The 18,565-nt window shown below is 44.4% G+C and overlaps 1 protein-coding gene across 4 annotated transcripts in view; it reads left to right on the forward strand.

Annotated features, from left to right (window-relative positions):
- Lrguk (leucine rich repeats and guanylate kinase domain containing) overlaps window positions 1-18,565 on the forward strand; it is a 102,196-nt gene that overhangs the window by 10,586 nt on the left and 73,045 nt on the right. For 3 of the 4 annotated variants that reach the window (XM_052172464.1, XM_052172461.1, XM_052172462.1), the window contains exons 4-6: window positions 3,415-3,515; window positions 6,753-6,834; window positions 13,658-13,782. In XM_052172464.1, coding sequence (XP_052028424.1) covers window positions 3,415-3,515; window positions 6,753-6,834; window positions 13,658-13,782 — 308 coding nt within the window. The remainder of the gene's footprint in view (window positions 1-3,414; window positions 3,516-6,752; window positions 6,835-13,657; window positions 13,783-18,565) is intronic. The other variant, XM_052172463.1, reaches the window with a different exon arrangement.

Consider the following 18,565-nt stretch of genomic DNA (forward strand, 5'->3'; position numbering starts at 1 on the left):
TTTCTTCAGCGCCTGCTCCTTGTTTCTGGTTTTCTGATCTTTGAAGGAACCAGTATGCAGGTTTTCCTTTAGATCCTAGAGGTACAATCGAGTGCTCACTTCTGACCTCCTTTCTCCACGGAGCGTCTTCCTGCCTGCGGCTTTGACCTGCCTTAACGGAAGCCATATTACTCCTGACAGTGGTCTCTGCACTGCAGTTCCCAAGCCTCCTCAGCTAACTCTGATAGTCAGAGTTCAGGCCCTGAGTGCCGAGAAGCACTGTACTCTCTCAAATACTCCTGCTCAAGAGAGGGTGTCATTGTTTTCCAAGTTCTAATAAACCCATTTTAGGAAATTGCAAACAAATGCATGAGCTGAGAAACTTGTGGGATGAATCCCGAGGCTCAGTGCCTGTTACTTACTACAGGCAGTAATCTTGTTCATGTGACCCTCCCTGGCCCTCTTCCCCCAGGTTACTTTAAAGCAAACCCCAGACTATGCGATGATCCAACCATTAGGAAGGCATTTTAGCTGTTACTGGCAGCCGTGGCCTGCCCACCCAATGCCTACAAGGTTGATTTTTCTCTGCCCAACCCCACATCTCCAAGGTTGGTTTTTTCCCACCCTTACCGAATAAGAAAGTGCAGCCTCATGGGAGGCTCTGACAGTTCTCAATGCCGGAGACTTAGCTTCATACCCTGCCCCTCAGGCACACTCCTCTCTGCGAAGGAAGATCACGCCTCAGTGGTCCTCCATGACCCAGCGTATTGATTCATGGGGGGTCTGAGAGTCTGCCACGTGTCAGGATTGCAGTATGTTTTTCTCTTGGGGACTGACGTCAGTCTTACAGTCTACCTCTATCCTGAGGTAGACTACATTTCAACTTTCAACAGACTCGTTTGTGCTAGAGTCGGGGGGTGGGGGCTGTTAGCACACAGATTGCTGAACCCCCACCCTTAGAGTTTCTGACTCAGTGGAGCTGGGGGAAGGGTTGAGAATTTACATTTGTGGTAACAGAAGGTGAGGTTGATGCTGCTGGTCCAGAACCCCTGGTGTAGACACAAGGTGCTCCTGCCATCTGGTGGACAAAGGAGTTACTGCACCAAGGAGGGACGACATAGAAGCTAGTAAGTCGGACTGTTTCTGTCACTGTGAGTGTATGAGTGTGTGTATGAGTGACACACTGCCTGTATGAGTGTGTGTATGAGTGACTGTATGAGTGTCTCATACAGAGTATGAGATATATTTACCAACTCATTGTATCTATCCAAATATTAGCTGATGCTTCAACTCTAAAACAGATATCCGTGTGTTAAAGATTAACCCCAGCAGGAGTCAGGGGCTCAGTGGAAACCTCTCTCTCTTTTTTCTTTTTTTGGTTTTTCAAGACCTCTCTTAATAGACATGCAGCTGGCAGCAGAATGGGCAGATTATGGGCTGATAGGTTTATGGGCTGATAGGTATAAACTGTTAAGTATCTGACGTCCCCAGGGGTTTTGTCTCACAGGCAACCTTCCTTGATTGGCTCGTTGACTTCTACCAAAGTGTTAATATTCCAGTGTATCACTTCTTTTAGAGATGCTCGCAACTGGGGTATTGTTTGATCCAGAGAACTGAAGTAGAAGTTGGTGAGATTTTTCTGGCTTCCAAGACTCTTGATCAGGCATATTGATTACCTTTCTGTTTCTGTGATAAATTCTATGACCAAAGAAACTTATAGAAGCGAGAGTTTATGTGCGCTTAAGGTCGCAGAGGGTTAGAGTCCGTAATGGCGGAGACATCACAGCAGGCATGGCAACCACCGTGGGAACTGAGAGTGGAGAGCTCACATCTGGAACCTCAGGCAGGAAGCTGAGGGAACTGGGAATGGTGTGTGTCTTTTAAAACCTCCATGCATGTCCCCAGTGACACACTTCCTGCAGCCGGCCACACCTCCCCAAACAGCCACCAGCGGGAGGACAAGCATCCAGACGCCCCAGACCATGGGGACTATTTGTCACTCAAACCATCACAAAATGTACAATGGCATAGCCGTCTCTCACTGCCTGCCGACCCTGTTCTTGACAACTGGCCTGCCACCCTCTCTGCAGTGTCTGTGCCACTTGGCCTGGCTTTGCCTGTGGTTGGCACAGATGTTCTGGTTTCTTGTGTCCTTCAGACCGAGGGGGGGCGGGTGCTGTCACCACACCTCTTCCTGGTGGAGAACGAGTCTCTTGTACCGACAAGGCTAGAAACGTCTGCTGTGTGAACTCTTTAATTCTGGTGCCTGAAAGCCTCAGCTGCAACAAAGAATAGCACACGCCGCCTCCCAGCCACAGCTCACCTGTACATATGAACCATTACATATGAACGCCATTAGCGCAGTGCTCTCCTTAGCATCAAGTTTGGGGCCCTCTGCTTGGGATAAAATGCAGAGCTCTGATGTGATTTTTTGAACCAATCCAGAGTCAAGGCACCATAACAAGCGATGATCTAAATCACCTCGAATAATTAATGAGATTTAGGATTAAGTCCAACTACAACAAAATTGAATTTGCAACAGAGACTTCCCTAATTGTGGTATTTCCAATCTTCTGAAAAGGCCTAATTCAGTCATTTAGGAGCTAATTATCAAGAGGATTATCTAAGGCTTTACAGTCTCTCAGCCCTTCCTGTAAGGCTGGTAATATTTGAAGCCCTTAGGGGTTAGCAGATTGTGGGAAAAATAAGTGGGGACCGTGCAGGGGGCCACAGCCATTGGCTACTCAGCATCCCAGAGATACAGGAGATGGAAGGAATGGGTAGGGCTAGGGGAGAAAGAGAAATCATACTGTGTTGGATACTGGTAGGACACATTAGAACGAAGTGGGTCCTTGTGTTTTTTCTACCTCATATTTACCCTCCGCCTTCTCTCATACCCCAAACACGCCTGCTTTTGTCTGTTCTACACCTTAAAAAGTACTCCACGGGCTGGAGAGATGGCTCAGTGGTTAAGAGCACTGACTGCTCTTCCAGAGGTCCTGAGTTCAAATCCCAGCAACCACATGGTGGTTCACAACCATCTGTAATGGGATCTGATGCCCTCTTCTGGTGTGTCTGAACACAACTACAGTGTACTCATATAAATAAATAAATCTTTGAAAAAAAAGTACTTCACACATTTCTAATTTAATTAATTTGACCCAGCTGAAATATTAGAGATGTTCTTTCACCGGCATAATTAAAAATTATTCCGACATGGGCCAGGTGTGGTAGTGCATTCCTTTAATCCCAGCACTTGGGAGGCAGAGGCAGGCAGATCCCTCTAAATTCTAGGCCAGCCTGGTTTACAGGGAGTTCCAGGACAGCCAGGGTTATATAGTGTGATCCCATCTGGGGAAAAAATACATGTGTTCCGATGTAACACACTTGATAACTTTTCCTAGTATCTTACTGGTTTACCTCTTTTGCCCCCAGATTTGTCTTGTGTGAGCTGCATGCCGTATCTGCTAGAACTAAATGCTTCTCAGAACAAGCTGACTACCTTCTTCAATTTCAAACCACCTCAGAATCTCAAGGTATACTTATCAGTACACTAATCACACCCGGTAAGTGTTGCCCCCACGGGTGAACGATCTAGAGAGAGCTAACGGAGAGGGCAGCCGCAGAGTCAGAGTGTGAGTGTCCGTCCTGGAACAGACAAGTGTCTGTGCTGCTGGCGTTGCCAAAAGGTGCTCCATCCACATACCGTCCTCGAGGGCTTGGCTGAAAACCTCATCCAAAGAGCAGCTTCCTTCTGTTCTTTTGGACGTATGTCTTTAATTTTCCTTTTCGATTTTCAAGATAGGGTTTCTCTGTGTAGCCCTGGCTGTCCTGGAACTCACCCTGTAGACCAGTCTGGCCTCGAACTTTTAGAGATCTGTCTGCCTCTGCCTCCCAAGTGCTGAGACTAAAGGTGTGCATCACCGCTGCCCACCGATTTTATTTTCTTAGATTAAAAGTAGGATGTTAATGGATTATTATTTCTTTGGTCTGGAGAGACAGGTCTTGTTGTGCAGCCCCAGTTGGCCTTGAACTCCTCTCCTTCCTGCCTCAGCTCCCGGAAGCTGGGAATTGAGGCATGGGCCGCCACGCTCTGCACCTTTGCTCTAAGTAGCCGTGGCTGTTGTGCTTCTTTTGTTACAGCAGCGCAGTTCTATCTGAAAAAGTGGTAGCATTTTCCCCTGTGCACACTCTGACCTCTTGCTTATCCGACTCTGGCCTTTTAGGGAAATAGTGCTTTTATTACGAATCGGCTGGCTCGGCGCAGATCGTCATCACGGTCAGCAATGCAGGCTCTTCGGGTGCTGGCTGCTGGCTGCTGGCTGTTGGCTGCTTTTGTTCCCCTTAGCGTGGGTGGACAGCAGCCTGCAGCAAGGCACGCGTGGGAGCAGCAGCAGGCAGCACCCTCTGCTGTTAAGAGCTCCTGCAAGGCTTGTGTAGGCTCCCGTGTAGCCTGGGAAGTCAGACCTCCATAGATAGCCTTTGGCGGTAGTTGGCATCGCAGCTTCCAGTGAGGCCTTGATGGCAGGATTTCCTTCAGCTGTTGACAGTGACTAGTGTTAGAATTCCAGGGCGCGCGCGGTAGCTGACTGTGGACTCTAAAGGCTTGACAGGGCTCTGGAACTCTTCGGTGACAGTGGCCAGCAGTTTCCGTCCGCTGGCTCTTCCAGCCTTCCAGTCTCCGCCAGCTTCAGCCTCTGCTCCTCTAGTTTCTTTAGCCAGCCTATTCCTGCTCTGGCCCTTCCCCAGCCGGCCAAGCTGCCTCTTGTTCAAGATCAAGCAGCCTGATGCCCCGCCACCTTTTGTAACTTGCTGGTTAGCTGTGCAGCGGTTGCTGCTGTAGCTCTGATGCTGCAGCTATCTCGGCTGCTGGGCTGTCTCTGTGGCTGCTTTCTTCAAGTCACCAGCTCACCCCCAGAGAAGCCTTTGCTGGGCCTGCTGCTGTATATATCCAATGGAGCCAGCACAGGAGAAGGTCTCTCAGCCAACCTACTCCTGGAACCTGAACAACCCGCTCACAGAACCAAAGAAAGGAACGTTGGACCAATCACAGCTCACCTTGCATGTAAATGAGGGGTTGTGTTTGCACCAATGAACAGCCTTTCTGCTTTCCTACCTGTTAGAGCAGTCTCTCACCTAGGCCATTAGGGAAGTGAGCCTCCTCTAACCCCTATGGAGATGATTGCAAGGCCAGATAGAGTTGTGATTTTAAATTAAAAAAAAAAGGTATGGTTTGAAAGGGAAGCTGTGCCTTCAGGACCTGGAGCAATGAGCTGTGACCTTTAGGACGTTTTTTTTTTGCAAGGCTTCTATATGGGATGCTCAAAATGGCTAGTGCTGGCATAAGGATAGACTGGCTGGCTGGCTGGCTACCTGCCTAACATTTCTTTTGTCAAGGTGGCCAGGCATCATATCTGACAGCTGTCAGTTAGGGGGCCAGATTGTCCTATCCCCTACCTCTTACCTTGCTTATGGAAAAACATTCACCAGAAGGAATGCTAACAAGAAGAATTTTATGAACTTACGATTGACACGCCTGTGATTTGTAGCAGCGTTTACCAGAGCTGACCCCCTGAGCAGCACCCCAGGGAGAGGCAGGGGCCTCTTCCTCTCCAACTCTGTGTTTGTCTCACGCACTTGCTTTTGAGCTTGTTCTTTGAAAGCAGGAGTGAATGACATAGGAATAGTGGTTTAGGGGACAGCTTGGTATGTGTGCAGTACTGTTTCTCCTGCTCCCAGGAGTGCCCAGGTCACCTGCAGGTCTCGGAAAGTAAGGTTCTAACTGGACAGATTGTTGGGATTAAGACTCCTGGTCTAGCTGGCTGTCAGGGCGGCTGCAGTGTGCATGGGCCATACTATGAGAGGTCACAAGGGTGCTGGTTCCTTTGCCTTTCACCACTGGGATCACTTGGGGGAACTTGGAGACTTATTAAGGTGTGGATCCGGTTGCCAGAATATCTGATTTAAGAGGCTCAAGGAAAGGCCTGGGGTTTTTGGACTTACTAAATGGTGAATGAAATTAGGCAAGGCTATTTATGTAATTGGCTAGTTTGTTTTTAGTCTCGTTCTAGACTAGGGTCAACAGATGCTGCTGACAAACGCCTGCCTACATGAGTCAGTTTTGAGAAAGGATATTAAGTTGAAGCCTGAGAGGTCATAAGGGCGACTGCCCCGGCAGTCAGGGGCGGCGTGTGAAGACGTCTGGTGAACAGAAGGAGGAGATGTGTGTGCACAGCCGGGAAGGGAATGTGGTCTGTTGGTTATTAGAGAAAATTGGGAACATGGTGCTCTGGGCGAAGCTGAATTAAATCCTGAAAGAAGACCAAGGAAGTTTAAAATACAGCTAAGAAGGAGGGAGTGAGTAGGGCATGGCGGCTCACGCCTTTAATCCTAGTGCTCGAAGAAGAGGCAGGCAATCTCTGAGTTCGAGGCCAGCCTGGTCTACTTAGTGAGTGAGACCCTGGAGGGTCCAGGAGGGAGGGAAAGGGAGGATCAGATTGTGGATCAATCCTCCGGGCCATGAAGAAGACTTTCCTCCTCAGTTCCATCTCAAGATGGGTCCAGGTTAGAAAAGACAGAAAATAAATAAGCTGTTGAAAAAAACAAACAAACCCACAACAAAAGACAGAGGGGGGATGCCGGGCTTGACTCTAGTGCACTGCAGGAGTCACTCTAAGTCTGTGCCTAGAAGCATGTCTTCTTTCCTGCTGTTAAACATTGTCATGGGCCTGCAGGAAGACAACATGTAACCCTCTCTCTCTTTTTGTCACCAGAAGGTGGATTTTTCTTCCAACCAGATTTCTGAAATGTATGACCTGTCAGCATACCATACTCTCACTCAACTAATTTTGGACAGTATCCTTTGCTTGTGGGAAGGGGAGACAATGGTGAGTGGCCCCACTGGAGAGACTGTTACAGACGACACTGAAAGGCACCGGATTTCAGTGATTCCCAGAAGAGTGTGACTCATGTAACTAAATAGGCAGTCATAAACCAAAGATCATTCTTGATGTTCAAGCTAAAAAAAATTCTGTTTAAGGAACATGGTTCTTCAGATTTATATAAGCTTTTGTCTTATTTTATACAAATTCAGAATCTTAAAATTCTAGATTTGTCATCAGGAAAAGTAGTAGTTATTCTACAGAGGAATTCATACTTCTGCTTTTAAATAAAGAAATGTATCTTAGTATTCTATCTATCTATCTATCTATCTATCGTCTATCTATCTATCTATCTATCTATCTATCTATCTATCTATCGTCTGTCTGTCCGTCCATCTATCTGTCTGTCTGTGTTGGGGATTAAACTGGGACATGCTTGGTTAAGTGCTACCACAAACCCATACCTCCAGCCCTTTGAGTATATTTAAAACATGTTTAACTCAAAACAAAAGAAAAGCCCAGTTTTTGATGTGCAGGTTCCTTCGGGAACACGCGTGCATGCTTTTCACGAGTTAGGCTCCCGTGCAAACGGAATACCAACTTAAGCTTGTAGAACCTAAAGAGTTAACTGAGGATCTGTGAATCTAATGAGCTGGAGTCTTCTTTGCACCAGGGACTGATGTTCTCTGGGTAATGAGAGAGCAATGCCTTCTGTTGCTCAACAAGTATCTTCCTCTCCACTTGAGAATTGGGGGGAGGGGAGGAGGGCAGAATGGAGGATGAGTTGATTACCCCTGAGGGTCTCATTTCAGGGATGAGGCAGCAGCCTGTTTGTATAAGTCTGAGATTTCAGAAGTGGTGATTTTGGAGATGTATTTGGTAGAGAGTCTTTCTTACGTGTGGAGTGCTAGAACACAGCCACATTCCCCCTTTAAACTTACAGATGACAGGCATCAGTGAGTGAAGTTAGATGATGCTCTTGATTAGACGCCAGATAAGAATTGAAACAAAATGTTCCCAGGGCGAATCAGAGGCACACACATGCACACCTTCCTATGGAACCTTGGCTTGGTGCTTGACCGTCATGTGTACTGAATGTTCAGAGAACGAGAGCTCAGAAGCCGCCTGGCTCAGAAATCCACTCATCCCTGGCCCTGCAGAAGAGTGCTGCCCACAGGGCCCAGCATAGAACAGCCTGGAACTGTCTAGAAGTCTAGCTCCTTGGGCTCTGACAAAGGCCCATTTGAACCAAGTATCTAGACAGTTGGAGTACACGTGAAAGCTAAGAAGCTGACTTCCCCTAGAGCCTCGGCTGTCTGTCAGAAGAGACTGAGCACTCAGAGGCCCCACCCAGGTCTCCGGGTACTCAGAGAAGAGGGCAGAGTCGGCCCGGAGAATGTCCACTCTGGGAACATAGCTTCAGTGTGCAGCCCAGAATTGCCAAAGAAAACAACACTTATACTCTGTAGACTCAAAACATTTCTAACATGAGAGTTTTAATTTTTTAAATAAATGTAGCTTTCCACGTATAAAAGTAAAACATTAAGTTTAGCTTTCCATGTACAAAAGTAAAACATTAGCACATTGTAAATGTCAAATAATATAGTGACATCATAAAGAAAGAAACTAGGTTTTCTTTTTAAATGTTGACATTCAACATAGAAGTCGGGTCTCACCACTGACATACAAAAGGAAGTAATTGTTATAGCAAGACTAAGGGAATTCCAGAACATAGACAGATAGAGTATATCATGTTTGAAAAACTGAAAAACTACAGAGACAAATAGCCAAAACAAACCGTTCTCCTTGAGCCATTATACAAATAGTTTAATATTAGAAATTCTATAAATATAAGCAACAGATTTGGGAAAATATTTTTTTTATTTTCCCTGTAAAGAAACGCAAGTGATCTGTAAATTTTAATGAAATCTATCACTCTCTCAATTTTTTATTACATTCTATAATTATTTTTGTATGCACACAGCACAGTGTCCACCTGGAGGTCAGAGGACAACTTTTGGGAGTTAGTTCTCTCTTTCTACCACGTGGGTCCAGCTCGTCATCAAATGCGGTGACAGCTGCCTTTAGGCATCTTTGCAGCTCCCATATCTAGTGCCTTTTCACAATACAGCCCGGGGAACTAGAAATCTGGGGTTCTCTCTGCGTGTGCTCTCCACGAGGTGTTCTGAGCACACTAATGTAAACACGCCAGCTGCTGGGAAGCCCTCAGAGCCAGAGGATCTCGTGTAACTCGTCAGTGCTTCTGAAACTAGCTCAATCTCTTGGAGAAAACAGCTCTAAGTTCTCTTATAAAGGTGAGTATCCGTACTCACTAGGACCTAGCACTTCTGACTTGTGCGAAGTCGATCATGTGTGTGCCTGGAGACTTGCAGAAGAGTGCTTATTGTGGTGTTGGCCGTAATAGCAAGAATGTAGACACACCCAGTGCTCATCAAGAAGAGAAGCTGTACATAAATTATGCTCCTGTCAGGCAATCGTGAATGTTACAGCGGGGATGGAGCAGGGGTACCCGAGGATTGCAGCAGAGAGGGATATTTAAGAACCCTTTCTAGACCTTATTTTACTTTTATGTTTGTGATTATCCTGCCCGCATGTATGTATGTGCATTGTGTGCATGCATGGTGCCCATGAAGGTCAGAAGAGGGCGACATATCCCCTGGAATTAGAGTTATGGATGTTTGTTAGTCTCCATGTGGTGCCAGGAATTGAACCTGGGTCCTCTGCAAGAGCAACAAGTTCTTTTAACCCATGAGCCATCTCTCTATCCCAGAAGTAAATTTTTAATAAAAGTAAATAGAATCTAGGTACAAAGGGGAAAAAAGACAACTCAGTTTAGTAAGTATTTTTGAGAAGAATATACATAGATCAAACAGGAGAGATGTGTGGTATGGGGTAGTGTGTATGTGTGTGTGTGTGTGTGTGTGCGCGTGCGCGCGCGCGCATGTACTTCATTTCTTTTTATTTTATCTGTGTGTGCGTGAGCACGCATGTGTGTGCACACCTGCTTTTCTGTTTGCATCATATGTGTGCAGTGTCCATAGAGGCCAGAAGAGGCTGTTGGATACCCTGGAACTGGAGTTACAGGCAGTTATAGGCTGCCTAATGTGGGTGCTGGGAACTAAACTCAGGTCCTCTGCAAGAGCAGCACATATTCTTAACCATGAGCTGCCTCTCCAGCCCCAAACCCTGGAAATTCTTAATTGAGTCATTCAAAAATAATTTAAACCAATTATGCTTGTAATATAAAGTGATTATAGTAGTTTAAGTTAATATCTTGAACTACATTGTTAACTATAAGGTGTCAAATTTTCAGTTTATCAGTATTAGATTATTTTGTCCTTCTCCATGTAGATAATTGATAATTAATTGACAACCATCCTAAATTAGAAGATGAGAAGCCAAGTCAAGGTAAACATACTCATTATCAAATAAAGATGTAGTTTATTCTTTACCTTACACGTCTTGACTGGTTGCTGATAAGTTAAAAACACGATTTGTAAAATTTAAAGTCTAGACAGGATTTTAGAGGTCATCCAGACTAATCATTATTTTATGTATTTTATGGAAAAGGAGCCGGAGACCCAGGAAGGTCAACACCTTTCTGGAGCTACCTGGTAAACAGCTGATTAGAGTTCACTCTTCTGCATCCCGTTGGCTTGCTCACTTTGCAATCCACTGAGCAATTACTGCTTTCCTAATGCTACCGTTTAAGTGATGTGCACATTTCCTTCCTCCTCGAGATTCACTCTGATGGCAAAGATCATTTCTCACTGTTAAGGTGGCAGAGATCTCTCAGGATTGGTTGTGATTAAAGCCGTCATCATGGGTCTCTCCACTAAGAGAATCATGATGGATTTCGCCCTTATTTCTCAGTAACTGTTTTCTGTACACCCAAACCATATTTTACGATTGTAGACAAATGAATAAGAGCAAATGCTAAGCTAGTGAATAATTCATGTCAAGCATTTATGAACTACTGACAGCATTGCCGAAATGTAAAAATATATTGTTGGGTTCCCCAGACCTGGGCCGTGAAGCTATGCTTAAGCGCCACAGGGCTCCTTCACTTGGTTTCCAGAACGATCTAAAATTCTACTGAGAATGATTTATTCACTAGAATGGTAAAACTTCAGAACTGGAAAGCAGCCGTGATGATTTTGAGTTCCTGGAGTCTTTCTCCTGATAGCCCTCTTTTAATATTATAATGCACCTAAGAGGATTAATCCAGTAAGCTAATTTATCAGAATAGTTTAGTGACTTATCAGATTGTACTTCTTCTTATCAGCAACTCCCAAGACCTCAGAAAGAACAAGAAATGATAACGTTAGGAGGAAGGGCGAGAAGCACTCCACGGAGTTCCTGAAAGTAAGAAAACGGGAGATGAAAGAGATGAAAGTGTTCTAGCTGTGAAGGTGTGGCCAGCTGGGAACTCAGAGCTCGGCGCAGCCCAGTCATGTGACTTACAGGAATCACCACTGTTATTGTTGGAATAAGTAGGGGGAAGAAGCAGGTGAAAATGTAGAGTGTGGCCATTCCTGGGGAGTGTGTTCCAGGACTCCTCAGATGCCCAAGCCACCGACGCCCACATCTTTGTGTATAATGAGTTGGATGCTGTCTCAGAGGTCATTATGCCATATTGCTAGGGAATAATAACAAGGGAAGAGTCTGTACACTTCGATGCAGTTGAATGTTTTTTACGTCAAGTTTTTCATTATGTGGTTGATTGAACGACAGGGTGTGGAATCCATGCAGATGTAGGGCCGGCATACCCTTTACCTGCGAGCCTAACCTGGACATCCTTGTGTGTCAAGGGGAATGAGTCATAGGAGGTGGGGGGCACTGGTAGGAAATGAGCACTGTTCTCAACAGGAGTGCTTGTTAGATCCCTTACTCTTGGCAACATGCCTTGAGCATCGAGTGGGGCCTGCTGGAGCCTGGCCTGCGGTTGCAGTAAGGCACCCTCATTTCACCTCCTCTCTGGAGGTGTGCTGGGGAGCTGAGGCACTGTCTGGGGTCTCCGAACCAAGCTTCCAACCCCTGACATCACAGTCACTGTAGGGATTCCTGCTCCCAGCTCCTCGCCCTCCTGCCCGCTGAACCTATTTACTCTGCTGGGTTTGGGCATCCTCCTCGCACGGGGCACAGAGCTTCCGGGACACTGGTGTCTGGAAACAGGTTTAGACACTCCATTCTCCCTGACGCTGAGCAGATGGCTATTTGAAGTTCTCATGGCTGAATTTTTGTTGCCAAAGATTGCTTGCTGCAGAGATAGTTCATACACAGCTGTGGGAGATAATTTAATCTCTTACTTCCTAGATTTCACATTCATCTTTCATGAGAGTCCATATTTACAAAGAGCTGGGCTTTATTCAATTTCCAAAATCATTGTTTAGCCAGCCCAAAGAAGATGGGATCTAAAAGATAGTGTTTGTGAGTATCTGTGTGTATGGTGGTTTTGGCAGAGACCTTGCTCATAGAAGATTTGAGCTGGCATATTGACCACTGCAAAAACTGTGCTCCTGCCCATGGGTGGCATCTGGAACCAATAAGGGAGATCTAAACATTTCTGCTACATTTGGTAACATGTCCGTGTCCAGTTTTGCTGTTTATTTCCTTCTCTAGTACAGATCTTTTTGGATTCGATCCTAGCTTTGAGTTATCCATTTCCATACTAACAGTTAGAGGGTGTGATTCCTTGGCCCCATGTGATTGTAATTTAGTGATGATATGAGTGCCTACTAATTGGAAGAATAGCTCATTCACACCCTTTTAAAAAACAATTAAAATTGTTCTTTGACAGCCTGCAGGTATATAGTGCATCCTGGTTGTTTCTGTCCCCACCCTGCCTCATCTCCACCCCACTCCCATCTTCCCAAGCGCCTTTCCTTCACTCCCGTATTTCCGTTCTGTTTTGCGACTCACTGAGTTTAACAAGGGCTGTTTGTGTGACCATAGATTTAAAGCTGCCCACTGGAGCCTGGTGGCTCACCAGTGAGTACGTAACTCAGCTTTGGAACTGCAGTTTGGGCACAAAATAAACTAAATGTGATCATGTGTCGAGAACAGAAACGACAAATGATGTTAGAGACTTCCAGCTTTGTGTATTTGAATGGGAGAAGAGAAGTCAGTAGGAATTGGAAGTACTGCTCCCTTCTATGAGAGGGTGCTGGTCTTCGCGTTTGCTCCAGAGGACACCTACAAGATGCTAATGCCCCATTCACATTGTCTCCATAGGATGAGCTTGTCTTCCAGACTCTTGCCTGAGGGGAGCCCCGTGGGTTGGTCATGGACATTATTAACTAACGGAGAAGCACACACAGCACAGGAGGCAGCTCTGAACTGCTGTTTCCGTCCATAGTTTAAACGAGTCACATGGAGATAGACATGCTATACCTTTAAGATTTTATAGAATTGATGTTTTATCCTATATGAAAAACACATCAAGATTTAGGGCTTATCCTATGTAAGACACATAATATTCCTTTAATTAAACTCTTGTCTGAATTTTTTAAGTGATAATTTAACACTGATTTAGCGTGTGCACATGTGTGTGTTGTGTGTATGTTTTCCAAGGTGCTTGTGCAAATGTCAAAGGACCATTTTTAGGAATTGGTTCCCTCCTTCCACCATATGGGATCTAGGGATTGAACCCCCTCCCCCAATCCTCAAGTTGTCCCTCAGCCAACTCCTTGGCCTAGCACTGGTGTTGTGTGTGTGTGTGTGTCTTTCCAAAGACTTTGAATAGCATTTTCCTTAAACATAGTCATCGCATACAGACAACGAGATAGAAGAAATCACTGGGCTAGAGAACTGCATCAGCCTGACCCACCTTAGTCTGGCTGGCAACAAGATCACAACAATCAAAGGCTTAGGGACATTACCCATCAAAGTGCTTTCTCTGGTGAGTCCAACATTGTAGCCGCCCGCGGCCACATGTGAACCGGATACCTGGAAGAGAATTCTGGGGATAAACGGGAAGGGGACGAAAGAGAAATGAGTCAAGACGACAGTTGCCAATAGAGACTGACTTTTTACTATTATTTAGCCAAAATATATAGTCTTTAGAAAACAACCCTGCCCCCCAAATGGCCACGAATTCCTTGGTTCTTCTTCTCAGAGGGTCGCCTGCTTCCAGTCACACAGGTCTCTGCTGGTCTCTAGGTGAGACTGCTCTGAGGCAGCCTTGGTTGTTAAGGTGAAAGCGGCTGTATTGTTCCCAATGGAACAAGGGCGGGAGATAACACCAGGGGAAGGGTGGAGGCTGCCAGCCATGAAAGTCACAGCTTGAATAGGATGGGCTGAGAAGTCCAGCTAAATGCTGTGGGGGAAGGGACACAACATGACATCATTCTTTGTAGAAGTGGTGAATATTATTTAAGAAGTGTATGAATTGTTACGGCCTAGAATTTTTCTTTGCTCCTTATGGTGTCTGGTGTGCATGCAAGCCTCTCTCTCTCTCTCTCTCTCTCTCTCTCTCCTCTTCCCCTTCCCCTCTCCCTCTCTTGCTCTGTGTGTGTGTGTGTGTGCATGTGTATCTGTGTATGTGTGTCATCAATAGTCCATGTTCAAGTAGAGCCAGTTTCATATTTGGTATCCAAGGTAAAAAAATTTTAGACAATTGATTTTCTATGCTGTGAAAGAAGGTATATTTTTACAGGTAGTTTTTAATATATATTTTATTGGTGAAAATAACATCTGCACATAGAAAGCATGTTTATTGCTGCTTATACTTTATTGGATGCAAATGGACCACGAAATGCTTCCTAGATACTATACTCAGGCAGCCCATCATATACAAACGGGCTATGGAAGCTCTAAGTTGTAAGCTGTTCTGGAAGTTGTTAAGTTGTGCTGAGAATAAAAGCATAGTTCCTGTCAGAAAGATTCCACCTGATTGCTGTTTCCCAAAGAAAGTGTCTTTTAAAGCCCTGTGGCCAAATATCAAATGCAAATGAAGACTGTTCGCTAATAAGACCCAAGAGTCTCAAAGATGCACATGATATTTATAAATTAACAGTATGGGTTACTAATATCTGAGAGAGGGTGCTAATGTTGTTTATATACAGGATTTTTCTTTCTTTTCTCTTCCCTCTTAGCCTTAGGTTCTCTTGGCCTTAATACACCCATCAGGGAGGGTGGGCAGGGAGCATTTCAGCACAGCTTGCCTTAGTAATGTTTGTCTCTCTCACAGAGGGTGTTAAACATGAGATAGGGTATTGGGTTATGTGTACATTTCTTTAATTTTATATGTATGAGTGTTTTGCCTGCATGAATATCACTTTCATGCCTATTGCCCAGGGAGGCAGGAAGAGGGTGTAGAATCCCCTGGAACTGGAATGATAGACAGCTGTGAGCTACCATGTAGGTGCTGGGAATCGACCCTAGAAAAGCAGCCAGTGCTCTTAACTGCGGAGCCATCTCTGCAGCCTCTCGGTCACATTGCTTACACACACATAGAACCTCTTTACTTATCGTAGGTCAGCAGTGTTTGGCTCCTCTTAAAGCTCAAATGTTATCTAAAGACTCTTCTAGCCCGCCATAGAATTCAGTGAGGGTAGAGGCCAGGCATTCTCGTACCTTGCATACAGAAGTTTCCTAATTCACCTGAGATTTTATGTTTTCTGCCTGCTAAGGCATGTTAGCAAAATGTGAATGAAGGAGAATCTAATAAATTATATATAAAACTTTAAGTTATAAAATAAAGAATGCCAATCACATTGGAAAATTCCAACTATCTAAAGAGCTATTGTTAGCATATTGCTATTTTGCTTATCATTTTGAAGTTTCTCAGAAATTCACCTTCTCTTCCTCCTCCTCATCTCTCTGTGTCTCTGCCTCTGCCTCTGTCTCTGTCCCTCTCATGTGTGTGTGTGTGTGTGTGTGTGTGCGCGCGCGCGCATGCACACACACAGACACATGCACGTGTGTTATATTTTACCACATTGGTTGGAACTTGCTATGAGGACCAGGCTGGTCTTGAACTTGGGATAATCTTGCTTCTGCCACCTGATTGCACCTGATAGCCTCCACTGCAGACCCTTCCATGTGTCTTGTCTGTACTGACAGTTCCCTCTTGACATGCAGTAGAGTGGAAGGACTTGCGTGCTTACAGGGGGGCAGTTATTATTGAAACAGTGCATTCTTTTTATTCTACACTTCAATAACCACATGCCCCTTGCTGACACTATCATTTCTTACCATTTTTTTTCTTCCAACAAATGAGATAGGTTGTTCTAGTCCCTACTCCCAGCACCCACGATGGACTAGAAAATACAGACAATGCTCTTACTTATTTTCACTGAGATTCTGAGAATTGGAAAATTGTTTTTTCCCAAATTTGAATAAAAAATTTTAACCAAAACCGATATATGTTTGCCTCAGAAGTTTTTCTTGACTTTATTTTTAACTCATGGAATCATGACGTAATGTGATTTAGCTATTGTCAGGAATTCAGTTTGAAGCATAGTAAGAGGAACAATCCACCTACAAACGCTGCCCTTCTACCTTGTTGGGACTGGTAAAAGCTGGCAGGGGGAACCTCACAGCGTGTCCATGGCCACTACATCCTTATTAGAACACAGTGACACTGTATTGCAAACCTTGTCTGACACACTGGTAAATGAGGAATATTTTCTAATTTAATTTATTTCAAACAGCTTCTCTCTAACAATGGTGACGTTTTCCCCCTGCTATTCACTGTGAGGCTGGAAGAACAGCCCAGAAACTTCATGTCCACACCCAGGAGAGCCTTTGGGTTTTCAGTGCTGGACAAAGACACTACCTAGCTGGTTTTCAATCAGCAGTTCTGTGATTCTCAACTTCTCTCAGTCTCTTCTCTTTTATGACCACAGGCTATCTAATTAAACTTCTCTGTGCCTCCCTCTGCTCAGACCATCTACCACTCTGAAAGCCATCAGAGACACTGAAGACTATTACATCTGTCTTGCACATAGAAAATGCTTCAGCGTCCTTTGGGGAAGGTGTATTGTATATAAATTGGATCTGTGGGCGGTATTTGAATGGGCTCGAGCCCTCATTTCAATACATTAAATTGATGATGGCGGGCTCAGCGTGGTCTCTTTCCTCTTTTCACTTTTTATAACTTTTTTGAACTTTGAACAAGAAAATTTGATTTCAGTTTGGCAAATAAGGTTATGGTTTTTTTTCCTTTTTATTACATTTTTCAAGCATATAGCAGTAAAAAGAATAGGATAATAAACCCTCATAGGCTATAACCTACCTTTAAAGATTATTAACATCTATTATGATATTTTAAGGGCTATAGCGTTAACCGTGAGCACATATCTGGCTCATTATTAAAATGAAATTTTATGAAGAATGGACTAAAAATGAGCTCTTGCTATTCAATGTGCCATGAAACATTTACCAGTGAAAATATTCAGATTAAAGGGAATACATTAATTTAATTTTTCAGTTCTTAAGTCAATCTTGAAAGTATTGAATGTTTTTTGTTTTTGTTTGTTTTTGTTTTTGTTTTTTGATGCAGGGTCTCTCTATATAGTCCTGGATATTCTGGAACTCGCTATGTAGACCAGGCTGGCCTTGAACTTTCAGAGATCTATATGCCTCTGTGTTACCTCACTCAGCCTGAAAGTTTAGAATGTTTTAAGGCTAGGTAAGACATAATATTAGCTGAAATTTGACATTATGAATTTACAGAGATCCACCTGCCTCTGCATCACCACACCAGGTCTGAAAGTTTTGAATGTTTTAACAGTGGGTAAAACATAACACTAACCAAAAAATTGAATTATTCTTTATGACAACTTTGGACTCAAACCAAAGGTTAAATTTTTACTATGACATTTTCCTGTTCCTTAAAACAAAGGAGCCAAATAATGAAGAGTATGTTGGAAAATATTCAAAAAGGGAAATTATTTTTATTATTGTCATTGCTTTCTGTGTGTGGAGACTGAGAACTGGACAGCCATTTGAATATGGGAAACTTCCTCCTAGACTCATTGTCTGAGAAATGCTTATATATGAATTATTGAATTTGCTTTGATGACTAGATTTTTACCCAATCTAGTCTCGGTATTTTCCCATACTGGAATTCTTGCATGGTGTCTAGCGCTCCTCAGACCTGAGAGCAGACGTGACTGGGTCTTCTATCTTAGAATTAGGACTGCACAGTTCTGTCATACGCCTTTGGTTAAGGGAGGACATTATAGGCTAGCACAGGTTAAAGAGGAGGTACTACGCAAGAGCAGAAATAATCAGATTCTTTCAAGTCAGCCGTCACCACCGACTTTGAGATGATGTCACTTTAGACTGTGTCTGGGGACAAAGTGTATGTGGAGTTACAGTATCGGTTTACTGCGATGATGCTAAAAGAGTGAGCGGATCCAGGTCATGTCTTTAGACACCACGGTGAAGCTGAACTGATGTTCAGGTTTCAGGTGTGTGTCTGAGTTTCTTTCCTAGTGGCATTGATAATTATCTGTGACAGAGCAACTTAAGAGTGTTTCCTCAGTTCACAGTCCGGGTCACAGTCCATCCTAGCAGGGATGGAGGAAGCATGTGTAATGGGTTCCACAGAATTCACAGAAGCAGAGAGCAATGAGTTGGTGCCTGTGTGGGAATGCTCAGCTCCCTTTCTTTAGAATCCTCTGCCTAGGGAATGCTGGTGCCCGCAGTGGATGGCTTCCACCGCAATCAACACA

Source organism: Apodemus sylvaticus, chromosome 2, assembly GCF_947179515.1.
Source record: "Apodemus sylvaticus chromosome 2, mApoSyl1.1, whole genome shotgun sequence".
In the NCBI taxonomy this organism is placed as follows: domain Eukaryota; kingdom Metazoa; phylum Chordata; class Mammalia; order Rodentia; family Muridae; genus Apodemus; species Apodemus sylvaticus.